The 20,110-nt window shown below is 39.3% G+C and overlaps 1 protein-coding gene across 2 annotated transcripts; it reads left to right on the top strand.

Annotated features, from left to right (window-relative positions):
* The first annotated feature begins 4,055 nt into the window (after positions 1-4,055).
* On the top strand, positions 4,056-18,639 carry fbxo33.L (F-box protein 33 L homeolog). 2 transcript variants are annotated; one of them, NM_001096128.1, is given in 5 exon segments: positions 4,056-4,140; positions 4,375-4,891; positions 11,529-11,639; positions 13,852-14,537; positions 16,279-18,639. In NM_001096128.1, coding segments are annotated over 4 exon segments (1,551 nt in total). In that variant the 5' UTR covers positions 4,056-4,140; positions 4,375-4,409; the 3' UTR covers positions 16,551-18,639.
* The last annotated feature ends 1,471 nt before the right edge of the window (positions 18,640-20,110 follow it).

Here is a 20,110-nt window from a genome sequence, read left to right as displayed (position 1 = left end):
GGGACTCGGTGGACAGGGTGTTAGGCTTTAGACTTTGTCTCCCTAACTACTTCACTGGTGATCCCGATCCCCACAAAGGTATATCTGTCCTCTGGGAATTGATGTACACTTGACTACTGAGACTCATGGGAGATACAATCATCTGCTGTATCATGTGATCTGTCCTCTGTGATTATCACCTGCTATTACTTCATCTCCTGCGTGAGTAAACCTGTGGTCATTGCTTATGCTAATAAATCCCCTTTTGTTTCATCATAAGAACCTCCTGGCGTCCAATCAATCTATTTTTATGTACAGTAGCCTGTGTGTTGTAGTTGTACTACACCTTAAAGGGACAGCTTCCACTTAGCGAAGGCCCTGATCCTGATGTGTGAGTCCAATGTAACCCATGCTCATTACCATTAGCTGGACACTTAACTATCTGTGGTCTGGATAGCTCAGATTAGCGTTACAGTACTAAAAAATAATTTAAACATATAAAAAGTCTTGTATAAGATTGTTTCGCTTTCAGTAAGGATTAATTATATCTTAAATTGAATCAAGTACAAGGTACTGTTTTTTTATTACAGAGAAAAAGAAAAGTTATTTTTAAAAATTTTTAAATTTGATTAAAATAGAGTCCATATGAGTTGGCCTTCCCATAATTCAGAACTTTCTGTATAATGGGTTTTCAGATAATGGATCCCATACCTGTATATGTATAATACATATATACCCAGAAGGCTAATTTCAGCTATGCTTGTATCAACATTGTTTTTAAAAACAGTAGCAGTGCTAATATGGTTCCAACATATGCCTATATTTTTATGCAAAGACTGGAGAGCTATATTTGACTTAATATTCCCAAATTTAATGACAAAATCAAACTCTGGAAAGGTATTGGTGTGATATTTTTATTACATGGAATGGAGACCAGAATTCTTAGATACTATGCACAACACTATAAAGTTTATATGTGAATGAAATAACAGTTGTGTATATTTCTTGACGTCTTTCTTGACATCGTGGGAAATGGTACATTTTCTACAGATTTATATGTGAAACTTATAACGCAAAAATAGTATACTGCATTCTAGTTTGTACCCACTAGGGGTCACTAAAGATGCACTATGGAGTCAATATATTAAAAGATGAAGCCTATGAGTCTAAATGATTTTTTTTGTTGAGCGATTGGTTACTTATAGGACTAATCTGTTAATTTCTATGCCAAAAAAATCCCCACATATAGACCACATTCTTATTTCTTTAAAAAAGTGGTAAAAACATTGGGAAATCCTAGGACAGATATGTGGGCAAATTATTTCCCTTTATCTCACTATAAAATGGGTAGGAGTATTGGGATTACAGTTTTTATTAAATTTCTGCCATTTGTGCTGTGAGCTATCATTGAAGTATAGGTATGGGATCCGTTATCCAGAAACTCACCCAGAACGTTCTGTATTACCACTCCACTTTATCCCAAGAATACATATTTTTAGAAATTATTTGTACTTGATCCAAACTAAGATGTAAATAATCCTGATTGGAAGCAAAACTAGCCTTTTGGGTTTTGGGCTAGGCTTCTCTAAATACGTGTGTTTTAAGAGATCTTTTGAAGGTAGAAAGGTTGGGATAAAGTCTTACAGACCGTGGGAGAGAATTCCAAAGGAGGGGTGCAGCCCTTGCAAAGTCTTGAATGCGAGCATGTAAGGAGGTAATGAGAGAAGAGTTGAGCGGTCAGTAGTGGAGCGTAATAAGCGGTTGGGTGAGTATATAGAGATGAGTTCAGAGATGTAGGGTGGGGCAGAGTTATGTAGTGCTTTGAATGTCAGGGTCATTAATTTGAATTTTATTCTGAAAGGTAGCAGAAGCCAGTGCAGGGATTGGCAGAGTGGCATGGCAGAGAAGGAGCGGTTACTGAGGTTTACAAGCCTGGCGGCAGTGTTCATTATGGACTGGAGAGGTGACAGACTCAGGAGGGGAAGGCCAATTAAAAGCGAGTTACAGTAGTCTAGACATGATATAACAAGAGAGTGAATAAAAATTTTGGCGGCATCTTGGGTGATAAATGATCGTATTTTGGATATCTTCCTTAGGTGGTTACATAGTTAAATCGGGTTGAAAAAAGACAAAGTCTGTCAAGTTCAACCCCTCCAAATGAAACCCAGCATCCATACACACACTCCATACCTTAACATAAATTATATATATATATATATATATATATATATATATATATATATATATATATATATATATATATATATATATATATATATATATATATACATACACATATCTATACTAACTATAGAATTTAGTATCACAATAGCCTTTGATATTATTTCTGTCCAAAAAATCATCCAAGCCATTCTTAAAGGCATTAACTGAATCAGCCATCACAACATCACCCGGCAGTGCATTCCACAACCTCACTGTCCTGACTGTGAAGAACCCTCTACGTTGCTTCAAATGAAAGTTCTTTTCTTCTAATCTAAAGCGGTGACCTCTGGTACGGTGATCCACTTTATGGGTAAAAAGGTCCCCTGCTATTTGTCTATAACGTCCTCTAATGTACTTGTAAAGTGTAATCATGTCCCCTCGCAAGCACCTTTTTTCCAGAGAAAACAACCCCAACCTTGACAGTCTACCCTCATAATTTAAGTCTTCCGTCCCTCTAACCAATTTAGTTGCACTTAGTCTCTGCACTCTCTCCAGCTCATTTATATCCCTCTTAAGGACTGGAGTCCAAAACTGCACTGCATACTCCAGATGAGGCCTTACCAGGGACCTATAAAGAGGCATAATTATGTTTTCATCCCTTGAGTTAATGCCCTTTTTTATGCAAGACAGAACTTTATTTGCATTAGTAGCCACAGAATGACACTGCCCAGAATTAGACAACTTGTTATGTACAAAAAACCCTAGATCCTTCTTAGTTAAGGAAACTCCCAACACACTGCCATTTAGTATATAACTTGCATTTATATTATTTTTACCAATGTGCATAACCTTGCATTTATCAACATTGAACCTCATTTTCCAGTTTGCTGCCCAGTTTTCCAGTTTAGACAAATCACTCTGCAAAGTGGCAGCATCCTGCATGGAACCTATAGTTCTGCACAATTTAGTATCATCTGCAAAAATAGAAACAGTACTTTCAATGCCCACCTCCAGGTCATTAATAAACAAGTTGAAAAGCAAAGGACCTAGTACAGAGCCCTGTGGTACTCCACTAACAACACTGGTCCAATTAGAAAATGTTCCATTTACCACCACTCTTTGTAGTCTATCTTTTAGCCAGTTCTCTATCCAGGTACAAATACTATGTTCCAGGCCAACATTCCTTAATTTAACCAGTGACATGATTTAATAAGTGACTAGATATGATGAGTGAAGGTCAGGGCAGAGTCTAGGAGAGTAATCCCCAACCAGTAGCTCATGAGCAACAAGTTGCTCTCCAAGCCCTTGGATGTTGCTCCAAGGGGCCTCAAAGCAGGTGCTTATTTTTGAATTCCAGGCTTGGAGGCAAGATTTGGTTGCATAAAAACCATGTGTACTGCCAAACAGAGCCTCAATGTAGGTTGACAATTCACATAGGGGCTACCAAATGGCCAATCACAGCACTTATTTGGCACCCCAAGAACATTTTTCATGCTAGTGTTGCTTCCCAACTCTTTTTACTTCTGAATGTTGCTCACGGGTTCAAAAGATTGGGGATCCCTGGTCTAGGATAACCCTAAGGCACGGGCCTGGGAGGACAGGGTGATGGTGTAATTGTTAGCTCTGAAACTGGTCATGTGCTAGAAAGAAAGTTCCGGGATAAGTCCCGCCCCTTCCAGAACCAGACGTTACCATTTGTTTATAGTTGTATACTGATAAAAGCTCATAATCGCCACTGTATGCGCATCTCAAGTCGTGGGCCATAATCATCGGCCAAACTGGAAAAGATAGAAAATCCTATGTTTAATTGACTGCCTCTAGATCAGCCTTGTGCCCTGTGTGTCTCTGCAAGATGGTACGGTCTTAAATCGCAGTACTGCCCGCCCCCCGTGCGTGGAATGAACCATTTGTGAGCGAATTGGGGAACGTAACTAAATACGTAAAATCTCAACTTCGTCTACCATTTATCTTCACTGACAAATACATTGCGTGGGCTAGGTAAGTTATCGCTGGCACCGAATAGGTTATGGCTGAATAACACAGTTTACGGCTCGCAGCATCCCTTGATTGCAAAGGCTATCGATAGATACTGGAAGATGTGGTTCACCAACTGCTTAGGGAGCGCGGGTTTGCATGTTACATACTATCACACCCCCCCCGCAACATGATTAGATTGGGTGGACCGGACCCCGCCCACAGCTCATCTTGTCACTTCATGTTGTTGTTTTGCAGGCGCAGTCCCAGTGCTCCAGGTGCCCGGCTTTCCCATGGCTCTTTGCGGGGATGTGGGAGCCTCGTCCCTCCCCAGCGAGCTGATTGTACATATTTTTTCCTTCCTGCCGGCTTCTGACCGGCTCCGGGCCTCCGCTACCTGCTCACGCTGGCGAGATTGCCTCTTCTACCCGGCTCTATGGCCTGAGCTCCGCCTGGGCCTGCGAGTGTCAGCCACGGAGCGTCCTCGCCTTGAATTCCTCATGAGAAAATGCGGGGCCTTCGTGCGGGAGCTAAGAGTTGAATTCGCCGCTGAAAACTACACGGCCGGTGGCTCCTCTACCGCTGAGGCGTCAGAATCCGACGTGACGCCCCCGGCCTCCTCCTGCTGCTGCACCGCATACTCCGAGGGGGATGACGGGGCCCAGGGGGGCGTAGGGAACGAAACGGATGCACAGCCTTCTTCCCGCTGGCTCGATGTGTTGCGCACTTACCTGGAACTGGTGCTGTGTGTGCTGAGCAGTGTCAGGAATAACAGGTGAGTGATGATGGGACTATAATACTGGCAGTACCAGGCAACGCTTCTGCACACGCATCTCCATCATTCCAAGGGGCTGCTGAATTGGAAGGCCAGTTAGGTTGATATTTGTTGTGCAATGTGTATGAGCCCTATGTATGCCCCTAATAAACAACAGAAAATGCCTCAGATTTCCACCAACGCAGTGGTCCCTAGCAACTCACCTGCAGTTTCCTTGTAGCTGCCTGTTCCACTAATCACATATTCAGTTACTTCATGTGGGGGACACAACTAATCACCCCTAAAACCAGAGCTGTGGAGTCCAAGTCAGGAGCAATTTTGAGTATCTGGAATCCCCAAAAATCAGGCTGTAACTACTGAAGAAGCAGACCCTGCAGCTGCAGAGGGGCCCGGGAGGTATAGAGGCCTATAAAGGTGGTCATAGACTCAAAGACGTCGCCAAACGAGCGGATCTTTCAGCGATATGCCACTAATGGCATGGCTATATCGGGGGTAATTCAAACGTTCGGCCGTATGGCCGATCAATATCATGGCCAGATATCGATCGGGAAGCCCCCATACAAGGGCAGATAAGCTGTCAAATCGGTCCAAACGAGATATCGGCAGCTTTATCTGCCCGTGTATGGCCACCTTTAGGCCCTAATTCATATACAATTTACCTTTTGATGTTTTTGGCAGCTGAAAAATAATTTGCTCTGGGGCCTAATATTATCTTGTTACTCCACTGCCAAAAATGTTCCAACTCCTAATAACGTTAAAGGACCAGTAACATTACATTTTTTAAATCAAATGAATTTTTACTCAACGACAAAAAAAAACAACCACCAAGACACTTTTAACTTTAAATTTGCAAAGTCTTTATTAAGAAATAGCGTACCAATTCTCTTGCGCTCCTTTTCAGAAACGGTGACAGGGCGACGATCCATCATGCGGCACTCGATTTCTCCCCCCTGCCTTCTATAGGAGATAGCCAGGGAGGAGAAATCGAGCTCCGCGCTATGGATCGGCACCCTGTCGCCGTTTCTGAAGAGGGAGCGCAAGCAGAGAATCGGTGAGTTATTTCTTAATAAAGACTTTGCGAATTCAAAGTTAAGTGTCTGAGTGTTTTTTTTTTTTCGTTAAGTAGAAATAATTTTAATTACATTTTTTTGTGTTACTGGTAATTTAAATACTAGCACTGAACAAATTCAAATCAGATTTAAGAGCTTCTATGAAGGAGGATATGGCAGAAGCAATTCTTTTTATAAGAACAATACTTAGTTTGTATTTAATAGCTATCATACGGCTATGTGCCAAGTTCAATTCATATAGGAGTTGTTTTAGGTTTTCCAATTGTTTTTCCTTTTATGTAGTTTAACTTTTATTGGTTTACAATTATCAGATGGTGTGGTTTTCTATTTTTTAGCTTTGGCAGTAATAAAAAGCCTGGTATGTTGTGTACTTAACTTCTTTCAATCAACATGAAAAATACATTAGTATATAATAAAGGAACAGTAACACCAAAAAATGAAATCATTTAAAGTAATATTTTTTTAGCATGCACTGGGAAAGCTGTGTGTTTGCACAGGTTACATAACCGATAAAACACCATTGTATTGGACAGGACTTATCTGTTATGTGCTATGTAAACTGCCTTTTTTTCCACCTTTAATGGCTGCCCCCATGGCTACACAGCAACTTGTTTATATAAAATATAGTAGTCTATCCGAAGCAAACACGGCAGTTTTACTAGTGCAGAGCAACTTTACTAGTGCAGAGCAACAGTACATTATATTTTAATTCATTTGATACACTTTCAGTTTATGGTGTTGCTGTTCCTTTAAACACAGAGGAATCGGAGGTACCATAAATTGAGAAGTCGGAGTTTAAGGATTTATGTACTGACTCCACAGCACTGCCTAAGGGCTGAACTCCGCGGTGCGGTTTGTTCCGATCCGACAAGATGAGAGGAAGCGGATGCTACAAGACAGATGTGCAAAATATCATGTAAGTAATAGCAATGTCGAACCAACAAGCTGCTTGTATCCAACATTCTGATTACTTACATTATATTCAGCGAATCCGTCTCATCGCATCCGATTCCTCTCAACGCCTGATAGGAACAAGCCGCACCGTGGAGTTCAGCCCTAAAACTACTCTGTTTGATATTGCAGGTTCAATAGAAAATAATCTTGATACTCTGATGTGTGACTACTGGCCCATAAGAACTAATCAGAACTCCGATTAGAAGAAAGGAGGTTCCGCATTAATCTTCGGAAGGGTTTTTTTTTATAGTGAGAGCTGTGAAGATGTGGAATTCTCTCCCTGAATCAGTTGTACAGGCTGATACATTAGATAGCTTTAAGAAGGGGTTGGGTGGCTTTTTAGCAAGTGAGGGAATACAGGGTTATGGAAGATAGCTCATAGTACAAGTTGTTCCAGGGACTGGTCCGATTGCCATTTTAGAGTCAGGAAGGAAATTTTTTTTTCCTCTCTCAGGCAAATTGGAGAGGCTTCAAATTTTTTTCTTTTCTCTGGATAGCAATTAGGCAGGTTAAATATAGACTTAAAAGGTTTAACTTAATGAATGTGTGTCTTTGTTTTAACCTAACTTACTATGTTACTATGTAACTGAAGTGGCAAGAATGTGTTGTTCATGTTGTCTCATTGGGAAGTCACTATAGGTGCCATGCGTGATGCCAATATAATAGGGAAGAAAGATAAAAATATAGAAAGGCATTTATTTTTATCCAGAAAATATGTCAGCCTTGCATCATTAAATCTGGAGATGTTGTAGGCACATCTTGCACGGCTAATTAGTTACATATGGTGCAGCTTAAACTCTTTTTGCAGCATGCGTCTTAATGAATTGCTAATTAGTCATTCAGCTTGTCAGTTTTGTACATCTGGTTTTAAAGGACAATACAAGCTAAATAATGAATGTGAAAGGCACCCCCATTTGGGCTCATTTCTAACATGGGACACTTGACACTTCTCTTGCAATGACTCTAAGCAGCATGGCACATCTATTCAAACACTCCTTAAAGGAGAAGGAAACCCCCTGGGCGCAAAACCCCTCCCCCTTGTTGCCCCTCCTCCCCCCTGGCCTACCTGCCCCCCTGGGCAAATGCCCCTAACTTGTTACTCACCCCTCTGCGCAGGTCCTGTCCACGGAGTTCACAGTCGCCATCTTCTCCCACGCGCGTCTTCTTCCTGCTTTGACCAGCGTCTTCTGGCGCATGCGCAGTAGGAACAGTTACGGTACGGATCTACTGCGCATGCGCCGAATGTCATGAAGAAATCGTCACGTGAAATCGGAAAACTTTGTGACATTCGGCGCATGCGCAGTAGATCGTACCGGTAACTGTTCCTACTGCGCATACGCCGGTCAAAGCAGGAAGAAGACGCGCGTGGGAGAAGATGGCGACTATGAACTCTGTGGACAGGACCTGCACAGAGGGGTGAGTAACAAGTTAGGGGCATTTGCCCAGGGGGACAGGTAGGCCAGGGGGAGGAGGGAGGGGGGGCAACACGGGGGAGGGCGGGAGTGGTTTTGCGCCCAGCGGGTTTTCTTCTCCTTTAATCCCATGCACCGGATGAACGTTTGCTCATTTGTGGCATAGAAATTGCTCTATTGCACATGTACTTGCATAGGCTGGCACAGAGGTTCTTTGGAAAGATGATGGCTGTGTCACACTCTGCTGGTGTGTTTTTTTGTTCCTTTAAGAAGAGGAGATTCTAGTTTATCAATTAGCTAAACTGATATCCACCAATGATTTTGGCTTACATTGTCCTTTAAAAGGGTGTGGTGGCAACTACAAGCCCCTGTTTCTGCATGAAGAGACCACCTGCTATCCAATGGATACATAGTTTGGTCTGATGAAACTTTCTAGGCAATAAGACTGAAAAGACACACTGCCTCACTTTATACCATGTGTGGACTGAAAAAAAAAACATACTCTGGCATTTCAAGTACCCGATGACTGAGGCAACCCCAATGTAAAGAACAGGATGGCAACTTGTATCTGGCACTTACAAAAGTTGTCAATCTTATACATGGGTAAATGTATAAATAACTTTTGGCAGATCAGTGAAAGTTCTAAACAACATTATAGTGTATTTAGTTTGAAAATAGATACCAGTCCATTGTGTCCAGCCCTTCTATGAATGCTTCAATGTGGATCTGATTTGTTCACACACTGGCAGCTGTGTTATTAACCGTAAATCTTAAAAGGGTATACAGGACATTAAATGTAAGGAATAGAGGTGGCACAGTCTATAAAGAAACATAAACTATAATTGTCACAACTTGCAAAGGAAAGGCTGGTAGAACAGAATGATTGGAGACCCTAAAGCAATATGTAAGGCTATACGCATAGCAGCACTAATATGCTACAAATTCATCTAATTAATTGAATCATTGTATTATAATGTATTCTTATTCCAGGTCTATTCATTCATGTACATCATTGGAGACACCTGCAAGTGTCAGAAGGAACTTAAAGGACAAGTCAAATTCATTAATGGAACCCTTAATTATTACCCTTGGTCAGAATTCCACTACTCTAAATAAATTCACAGGCTAGTAATCTCTACCACCATTTTGTTTAATTTTCCCAGTGATCCATGCAAGCATATTTTTCAGTGTTTCAAAAAAAAAAACTAGAGCTTGCCAGAATGAAATTCCTCTGTATTCACTTCGATGAGATTTTTAGGGACATGTATCAATGGGTGAAAGTGGCAGTTTACCCTTAGATAAATATGCCTCTAAAAAGACCATAGATTATGGGGCACATTTATCAAGGGTCGAATATCGAGGTTCAATAAACCCTCAAATTTAAATCCTTCAGATATAGAATTCAAAGGATTTAGCGCAAATCCTTCGATCGATCGAAGTAAAAATCGTTTGATGGAACAATAAAATCCTTCGAATCGAACGATTTTAAGCGTTCGATCAAAGGATTTTTCTTCAATCAAAAAAAGGTTAGAAAAGTGCTGGGGAAGGTCCCCATAGGCTAACATTGTATCTCGGTAGGTTCAAACTGCCGAAGCATGTAGTCAAAGTATCTTTTAAAGAGACAGTACTTTGACTATCGAATGGTCTAATAGTCGAACGATTTTTAGTTAGAGTCGAAGGTCGTAGTAGCCTATTCGATGGTCGAAATACCCCAAAAAATACTTCGAAATTGAAGTTTTTTTCATTTGAATCCTTCACTCCAGCTTAGTAAATGTGCCCCTAGATGATTAAGGGAATTTCACTTTGACAAACTAGTTTTACACTTACATAAATATGCCCCTTTTGTCTCCCTGGCCTGTTTTTTTTTTTTTTTTACTACTTGTAGTAAAAAGTAAGTGAATTTATTCACTGTCGGTGCCTAAAAATGTGTTACTCTGTGAGTTTGACTTTCCTTGTCCTTTAAACATGCAGATGAATTTGCCAGTTTTGCAAAGAATTGCATTATCTGTTCATCTCAATGAAGTTGAATAGGAATCATATGAAAATTGAACTTAATCTAGAGTGTATTTCCCTTTAAATAGCCAACTTCCTACTATAGAGGCAATGCGGCTCATCTGAGAACTGGCCACTCTTGTGGCTAGTAATGGCTTCTTTGGGGTTGCAAATAAATAAGGCTCTCTTACCTCTGAACCTATAAAAATGCAATGATGAGTTGAATCATTATGGTTTTTTTGTTCTCAGACTACATTAAGCATTTTTCTAATGTAGGAAAAATATTTAGTTTGGATATCAACTGGAAAATGGAAAAGGGCAGGCACTGACTGGACCAATTAGATAATAGTATATATATATAAAGCTTTACATGTAGGTAGAGATCCAAATAGAAAACTTGTCATAGACTGTCCATTTCTTAGCAATGTTTCAGTTGGTCTTCATTCTCTTCTGCTTCTTTCCAGATTGCAATTTGAAATGCTGCAAACAATTACAACAATTTGTATTCTTTTTTTAACTTTTCTATGCAGCCTTTCTCCTTTCTCTTTTTCTCTTGATGTCTTCATAGTCAAACCACTGGCTTGTTGTTGGTGCAAATAAATAAATCCTAGCACCCAGATAGCTGCAGAGAGAGCAGCAGAACAGAAATGTTCAATCATTCCAAAAAAAAAAAGTACAAATTGTTTAATAATATAAAATGATTTAAATACCTTTTTGAAGTAACTTTTAGTATATTCTAAAATGTCCAGTTCCTAGCATCTTTGCAACTGGTCTTCGTTATTTATGTTCTATTTGAGTTATTTGCCTTTTTCTTCTGACCCTTTCCAGCTTTCAAATGACCCCATCTAAAAAACAAATGCTCTGTATGGCTACACATTTATTGTTATTACTACTATTTATTACTCATCTTTTTATTCAGGCCTCTCCTATTCATATTCCATTATTGTATTCAAATCAATGCCTGGTTTCTAGGGTAAGTTAAACCCTAGCAACCAGGTTGCTGAACCGGATAGCTGCTAAATAACTTAAAAACCAGAAATACAAAATGAAAACCAATTGCAATTTTTTTCAGAATATCACTCTCTATGCCATACTAAAAGTTAATTCAAAGGTGAACAACCCCTTTAACAGCAACCGTTTTAGTACTTCATGTTGGCAAACGGATACTGGGAATTTATAATCTTTTTTTTTTTTTTACTTTCACTATAGGAACCTCCAGAAGTTAAGCCTTTTTGGTGACATCAGTATTTTGCAACAGAATGGCACTATAACAAATGCTTACCTAAATAAAGTGGACCCTGGTGGGAAAAAAATCAGACAGTAAGTACCATATATTGATGAGTTATATTCGATGGTAAATTTGAGCTGTTAACCTTTTTTGAAATTAACATATTGAGAGAAGAGAATTTTAATATTGGTATGGTATCCCTTATCTGGAAATATGAGTTACAGGAAGGCTGTCTTTTTTTATTATTCTAATTTTTAAAAATGATTTATTTTCTTTAATAATAAAACAATAGCTTGAACTTGATCCTAACTAAGCTGCATAAATCCGCCCCAGTGTAAAACAATTCTATTGGCCGTTTAATGCTTAAAAGAATACCACAGATCCCAAGCATCCTATAATTTTACTGAAGAATCTGTTTATCAGTGGAGATGCCATGAGAATAGAAATGATCAGTACTAACTCCCTTATGTGGTCTTCTGTGAATCTGAGGAGAATTTCCCATCGCTTCGGAAGTGGCAGAGATTTCCTTGAAAAGAAGGCAAGTTTCCATCACAGCTGCATTGTACATCGTGGGTGGATAGAACAGTCACATGGCCTGCATTGTTCTCTAGCTGTGTTTAAATGTTATACACCTCGGCCTTTAATATAGTATAAGGATTTTTATATTACATTACTACATGTATGGGACCTGTTATCCAGAATGCTCGGGACCTGGTGTTTTCTGGATAATGGATATTTATGTAATATGGATCTTATAGGACCAGTAACACCAAAAAATTAAATTGTTTTTAAGTAATAAAAATATAATGCAGTATCTAAATAAGCTGCTGTGTAACCACAGGGGCAGCTATTCAAAGAAGAAAAGGCTCAAATTACACCGCAGATAAGCTCTGTAAAAACGCAATGTTATCTGTTATATCCATTATTTGACCTGTGCCATATTGCCATTTTTTAAATTTCTGCCATTGCTACTCAGCAGCTTTTTTATATGAACTATAGTAATGTTTCTGAAGCAAACCGATCCGTATTACCAGTGCAGAACAACACTACATGAAATTTTAATTACTTTAAATTATTTTAATTTTTTTGGTGTCACTGTTCCTTTAATAGAAAATAATGTACACCTAAATAAGCTCAATAGGCTGGCTTTGCTTCCAGTAAGGATTAATCATATCTTGGGTTGAATCAAGTACAAGGTACTGTTTTATTATTTAAGTATTGAAATGTAATGTTTGTATTCTCAGAGTGTAAAGTATGAGGTTACAAAGAAATGCATCATTGAACACAAGTGATTTGCTGACTCTGTAGCACATACACCGGTTGAACCGGAGTGCTGTGCATTGTGCCCCAGTTCTGGTTGTGCTTGTGAAAATCTAGAAAAGAATTTCTGAACACAGTATTACTTGTACTGACTAAGGTTCCCAATTCTAGAATTTGCCCTGCTTAGAAATGTTGAACCATGCCATTTCTATCACCCTTTGACCTTACCAGCTATGGTAAAAAGTGGATAGCACTTCACTATAACTATAAAATATAGCTATATCAATTTATAGAAATATGTGCATACATTTTACAGAATTCATGCACCCAATATATTTATACAATTGCATTATTTTTCACTTTCAGAATAAAAATGTAACTACTATATCTACATTGGCCTTGTGGGACTATCCAGTGGTAGAAACAACTAAAAATGTTTTCTGCGTCTGCTTTCTTCAAATTTCCCAGGGGAAACGTATGCACATTTTTAGTTAAAGTTTGGCTTTTTGTTCTACTGCGCATGTCCATCCGCGCAAAGAAAGAGGAAGATTTTCCTTCTCCTTTAAAAGAGGAAATGCCCCCTACTCCATACTTACCCCTCGGCGCAGATTCTTCCAGCGGAGTTCCACGCATCCATCTTCCGCTGACTGGGAGATGAATTGGAGCAGTTTGCGACAACACCTCATACGCAGAATTACACTGAAATTGCTGATCTCGCAGTCTACTTACCAAGGATGCAGAAGATGGATGCGTGGAAGTCCGCTCGAAGAATCTGCACCATGGAGTATGGGGTATTTCCCGGGGGGGTAGTTAGCCTGGGGGAGGAGGAAGGGGAGTCTACCTGGGGTGGGGGGTACGGGTTTTTTTTGCAAAAGGGTTTCCTTCTCCTTTAAGGGGAGGGGTATATTTTTCTTTTTTTTTTACTTGCATTGTATTGCTTTTTCACTTGATTGAATTCAGGACCCTGTAATTTTCGGTAGTTTTGTCACCTGCAGTATCACTGGAGGCTCTAGTTTTAACATGAAATCATCCTGTTTTTTCCAGAATACAGCAGTACTTTGAAGAAATATTGAGGAACAGCAGGCAGTTAAAATGGTTGTCATGTGGATTTATGCTTGAGATTGTTACTCCAACATCTTTGTCATCATTATCTAATCCAGTTGCCAACACCATAGAACATTTAAGTTTACTGGACAATCACACTCCTGCTAACACCACCCTGGTAACTGCTGTTGAGCTGGAGCGGTTTGTTAATCTTCGCTCTCTTGCTCTGGATTTTTGCGATTTCACAGCAGAAATGGCAAGAGTGTTGGCTAACAACAACCATGTGCCTTTGCATAGACTGTCCCTTCTTGTTCACAACACTTCACTCAAAAACAAGACCCTGGATAAAATGCCAGAAGATGAAGATTGGAAAGCCCTAACCCGAAACAGTGGTAATCTTCGTGTCTACATGATGGCATTTGACGTCAAGAGTGATGATATGTTAAGGATTCTAAAGCCCAGCATACCATTAGAGAGAATTCATTTCGACAGCTACATAACATGCGTATCGGGAGCGGTTGTAGACCTCATCTCTAGGCAGTATGACGCATTCCTTACTCACTTCATCTTAATGAATGATGTCAATGATATGTCTGGCTTCCCAGATCTCAGTGACAATAGGAATGAAGATCCTTTGGTTCTTTTGGCCTGGAGATGTATGAGACTCTCTCTTCTGGCTGTTCATGGTAAGGATAATATTTATTTTGTTGCATTTGTGCTTTGAGTTACACATTGCTTTTGACTTGGTGGAACATTTTTTCCCAACACTCTCTACTTTGTAGAGAGGCAACCTGCTCTTTCTTGTGTGTCACCACTGGATTTGATTGTTTTCTAAACAGTTACTACATTTATATGCAGGTACTAATTCTCTGCTAAGGGATTCTTCATATACTATATTGGCATTCTAATATTAACTCAAGTACAGTATACCATGGGCTTTAAGAAATACATCCAACAGAAATTATCCAACAAAATATCCCTTAAAGATTCAACTATAAATTGGCAATATAATGGCCAATTTCTGTGAAATTTAATTGACCAGCTAAGAGGAGAGTGATGTGAAGATAGTGTAGATGTTCCAGTGCCATGCTTGAAGTCCTAACAGTCACATGAAGTAAGTGGGAGATCCATGTAATTTCATTTTCCAGCATTATTGTTCAGTATATAATCCTGGGAACTGTAAAACAGTTACTCCAAATAATTGGTTTGTGGACAAAACACAAGTAAAGATTTCGTTTGGTTGAATTTCAATTGTATAGCTCTCAAATCTTTCAATAAATATTCCATTCCAGAAAAGGTAACTTAATAAACTCATTTTAAGCTGCATTTTATACCAACCATATAACAGGACTCCAAGGTCAGCACCTTATTCCCATCTACAAAATCTCCCTCAACACCTTAGAGTATATTGGGATACAAATACAGTACCTAAGAGTTTACATATACAGGGAATCATTTTACCTGAATAGATGCACAGTTACAGTTGGATATTGTTAGGAGACTATAGGGGAATGGCCCTGCTCGTGAACTCTTACAATCTAAGTGGGAAATTTTAGGATCTATTCATTCTGTTTTTAAGAAATAATAGGGCAAATGTCCGTCTGATTAGAAAATAGGGATGAACAGAAACTTGGAGTCAGTCTTTTTCAACAGGATTTAGCTGAATCCAAGTGCCTGGCCAAACTTAATCCTTAAAATCACACAACCTTTTTGTAATACAAACAGCTATTTCTTTTCCTTTGCAGTCTTCCTTGCCTTAAATTTCATATGCAATTTTGGGTTCAATTTGGGATTCCCCCAAATCCTTCATGAAAGCTTTGTGATTCAACTGAATCCCAAAATGAGGGATGCCCTGCATTATCATCAGAAAATATAAACGGTCAGATGTGGTTGCCACCTTTTAATGGACACATGAAATCCACATACTATACGTTTGAATATAAATTCATTTCAGTGTGCACTACAGAATGTTTAGAAACAAGGGCAGTCTGTTTCATGCACGCCTACTGATGTCTACAACTGAAAATCTTATAAATATGCCCCTAATTGTATTTGTGTATTAGGGAGGGAATCAATTGAGTAGTCCCATTACTTTCAGTTCCTCTCTGAGTCAGATCATAGCCAGCACAACAGTGTACACATTCCTCAGATATTGGGGGTTTGGTGCATTGCTGTTTCATTGAAAGGGTTGAGGGGTGTATAAACCTGTTTTGATCAGGAATCCACTTGTTCAAAGACTAGACTAGAGCCTGTATGATCTGTCCCCAATTAAAATGAGAAGTCAACACTCTCACTCTGGAACAAATGGAAACAGTGTGTTGAATGATTCAAATGTTTGATCCCCAGGTAACACTGTATTCAATTCAAGCTAAAAACACTTAGATGTTTGTCACTGATACATGACTATTTTTCTCCCCCTCTTTCCAGGTTACACAGTTTGGGCACATAATCTAATCGCAATTGCCCGTCTGCGTGGGCCTGATTTGAAAATGTTGGAAGTGACAGAAGAAAGCATAGACTTTGATCAAAGCGAGCTGGCAGATCAAGATGTGGATCCAGTACATAACCTTATAGAGCAGGTATCAATTGGACTTGCACGACCCTGGCGTGCCGTCATGGACATAGAGTTGCTCAGTGTATTCACAGAGCCTTCTCGCCATTTTTACAGAGAGATGCAAAACTTCAGTGAAGGCATTTAGTTTTTCTCCCCCCCCCCCTTTTTTTTTTATTATCCTAGAGGTTTCCTGTGGTTACATATGCAAAATAGGGTCCTATTATGTTTTCTCAGTAGCGTGAACTAATCCTTCGTGCTGTGTTTAATCAGTATTAGCTATATAAAATTGTATGTGTGTATCTACTTCTTGATCAACAAGGAAAGTCGTGTATTGGTTTAGAAGTCAAAAGTGACATTGTTCAGGGCTTTCACGGTTAAAGTACTTTTGGTCTCCAAATACAGCGGTTCTTTATCGAGAGAACTGCATCTCTAACCAGAAAGCGTATGCAGCCCACTGCATAAATAGGTGGTGCAGATGCAAATAAGGGCACTTATTAACTTTGGGGACCTATGATTATTGTGTATTCATTGCAGGCTGTTATGCCTTTTTACAGACCAATGTTGGGATTCTCCATAGATGAAACTATTGTTCAGAGATTTACATCTTTACAGGTTAAGATACTTGAAGACCGCCGTGAGGCTAAGCGCAGATGAATCAATATGATAAGTTTTTTGAGCCGTTTGAGGAGCTTTCCATTGCAAAGATGGGCTTGTTGGCTAGCAGATCCACTGACCAGCTAGCAAAGATGTTGTTGACCACATAGAAGTTTTTCTCAGGTTACTATATAACTTTGGCATTTGTATTTTTTGGTTTTGTTTTTTTACCAAGTAATTATGCATTTTGCTATGTGTTTAAGTGGTGTGCTCAGGAGCCAAACAATAATTTCCTTTTACAATACCTGTATCCCAGTGGGTGTGCATAGTATAGAGTTTGCTATTTACTTGGTAAAGAATTACAAACTGAAGCAGTCTTTTATAGTGAATTGGTTTCTTCTTGCCTAAAAAAAAAACCAGACCTAAAATCAAGTACTTGGTTTATTTCCCTATATTCTTAGATCAGCTTTCAAGTCTTAATTGTGAGTCATTTTGGTTCTTTGTGCAATGCAATGTTAATCTGAAATACTGTTTCAACTTTTAGAGGAGAGAACAACATATGTTCACTTTGGGGGGTTTGTATATTTTTTTTTCCCCCCCTCCCCGAGATGGATTTTTTTTTATTTAATCCCACATAAACGTGAACGCGTTTAAGGGAGCAAATTTACAAAAGCAATGTGTTGGCAAATCTTTAGTCGTGAGATCCCTGGCAACCAAGTCACTGGATTTTCTCTGTCAGCGCCTGTTTCAGCTGCCAAAGAATAGATTAAAAATGGAAGAAGAGCCCACATGCTGGCAGGGCCAGCCATCACCAGGTCGGCCAGATACTGCTAGATTGTAATATAAAAAGGTCGAATTTCGACCTGTGGTACGCAGCTGTGCTGTGGCTCAGTCACAACCTCAGAACTCTTACACTAACATGCACCTGTTTCACTGTGACTAGCGAATGTAGAGATAGGAAGAGATAATGAAAAAAAGCTTGTTCTATCGCTGGTATAAGCTGCTATAATGCATGAAGAACATTCCATGAAGTTTGTTTTAATATCTTGTTATATCTGAAAGGCTTCACAAGCCTAACTAACTGTTTCAGGGCAACCGCGGTACGGACGTGGTCTCTGTGAGACTTCCACCTGACCCCAGTTTTAAGTGGTACGAATGTTGTGCATTTAATGATAAAAGGACAGTCTGCAATAATAAAAACAAAGTTGAAGTGGCCAACGTGGGTGCCCAGCAGTGCTGAGACCTGGCTGCTTTGAAAAAAATCACTTTATGCAACAGATGTCCGGATATGATTCTATTTATGGAAAAAAAAAGTTTATATGTGTTTTACAAATGGTTTTACCATCTTATATTTAAAAAATGACCTTTGACAGGTGTGCACTGTTTTGTCTCCAGTGAGCACATACCATGCAGATTTTATATGTACATCAGTATAGAAGATCCACTGGCACAGTGTGTGGGGGGAAATGCCAGAAGTGGTAAAAATTTTATCTTTATAAATGTGATCAGATAAATGGGAAAAAAAAATGGAACTCCTGACAGAAAACAAGGAAACCAGCCGTATGTTTGAAATGACTGATACTGTTTGGTTTATGTTAAATGTATATTCTTTTAATCAATGAATAAAGCATTAAAAGGCAGCACTGGATTTTTCTTTTCCACACTAGTGGTGTTGTAGAACAACAAGATGCTTGTTCACGTACAAGGCCTTGCAGGAATAATATACTTCTTTAGAGTTTTCTTCAAAACGAACAGAAACCGTTACATTCTGCTTTTGCTTGTTCATTTCCAAACAATTTTAGAAGGAATGAGGGGGGCATTACAGCATCCATTTATTTGCTTTAAAGGGGACATATACCTTCATTCTGAACATTGTACATGTGGATACCATATTGCTAATAATTGAAGGAAGTGCTATGTTTGGCATACCTTTCCCATTTATTAGCTCTTTAAAATCCTGAATAGCGATTACGCGACTCTTTTCTTCCACTCTTATCCTGCTCAAGAGCCGCCGGCCCTTACCCAGTAAGGATGGGGTGGGCAGGCAGTTCTCAGTGACGCAAGCTTGAACCCTGCTTGATAGATCACTGCGTGGACTAGTCAACTTCCTCCCATATACCGCAAGGATTTTCTCTGGTATCATGGAAGACCAAGCTGTTAGACTAACACGCACAACTACTTACATAAATCCTTTACCCGTTCACGTGTTTCTCTGTGTTGTCTCCCTGTCTGCTAAATCTGCTGTAATACAGGTCGGATCATATGCTTTTTTTAATGCAGAGTTGAGTCATGACGAGGGTTTAAATAAGATAACATGTGAGATCTGACCTGTAGCCAAATGCTTTCTATTACCGTAGATTTAGCAGACAGGGAGGCACAACACAGAGAAGCACTCAATTGTAACAGCACTAAAATAATTCTATTACGGGCAGGTTTACTTATGTAATGGCGTGACAGATCGCTGCTATCTCTGTTTTTAAGAACGGAGGGCAAGGGTGCAGGCAAAAAAAGCCAACCGCACAGAACGGAATAAAGTGAAGCTGATGAAATCAGAAGGGTAGAAAACTGGAAGAGAGAACACTGAGAAAAATAGAGGCAAGGTGAGGGGATACTTAAATAAGATATAAAAAAAATATATAAGGGAAAGATGAAAAGTGTATTAAGGAGAACCGAGTAAAAACGTGTGGCTGTGGCAACACTATGACTGTTTCCTGTGGGAGAATAAAGAGACACTCATTAATCTCTTGAACAATCAAGATGGCTCCACCTACTGTTTTATAACTGAATGAGCTTCACTGTTCAGCCTTCATGTTTCTGCTTGTTTAACTTGGAAAAAACAATAAAAAATCAAGTGAAAGTGAAACACTCCCATTCCTCATTTTAGCCTATATGTTGAAGAGTAAGCATCTCTCATCAGCTCTTACATAATGATGTTTTTCAGTGGTAAAATGTTTTTAAAAGGTTCTTATTTTTGCATCACTGCAAATTACAATGAAGGGGGAATATTCTATTAAAAGATTAGTATGACACAATGTGTCTCCTTTAAATGGGGAAAACAAAAAATGTATTTCTAGAAAGCGTAAGGTATTTTTAGTTATTCAATTTGTTGGA

This window comes from Xenopus laevis, chromosome 8L (assembly GCF_017654675.1).
Source record: "Xenopus laevis strain J_2021 chromosome 8L, Xenopus_laevis_v10.1, whole genome shotgun sequence".
NCBI lineage: Eukaryota > Metazoa > Chordata > Amphibia > Anura > Pipidae > Xenopus > Xenopus laevis.
Note: the sequence above shows the minus strand (reverse complement) of the source record. Positions and strands in the feature narration are given on the sequence as shown.

Coding starts and splice junctions, on each gene's coding strand:
- fbxo33.L (XM_041572150.1), top strand. CDS start 4,239: ATGTGGTTCACCAACTGCTTAGGGAGCGCGG. Junction 11,640..13,851: donor GGTGGGAAAAAAATCAGACA/GTAAGTACCATA, acceptor TGTTTTTTCCAG/AATACAGCAGTACTTTGAAG. Junction 14,538..16,278: donor CTCTCTTCTGGCTGTTCATG/GTAAGGATAATA, acceptor CCCTCTTTCCAG/GTTACACAGTTTGGGCACAT.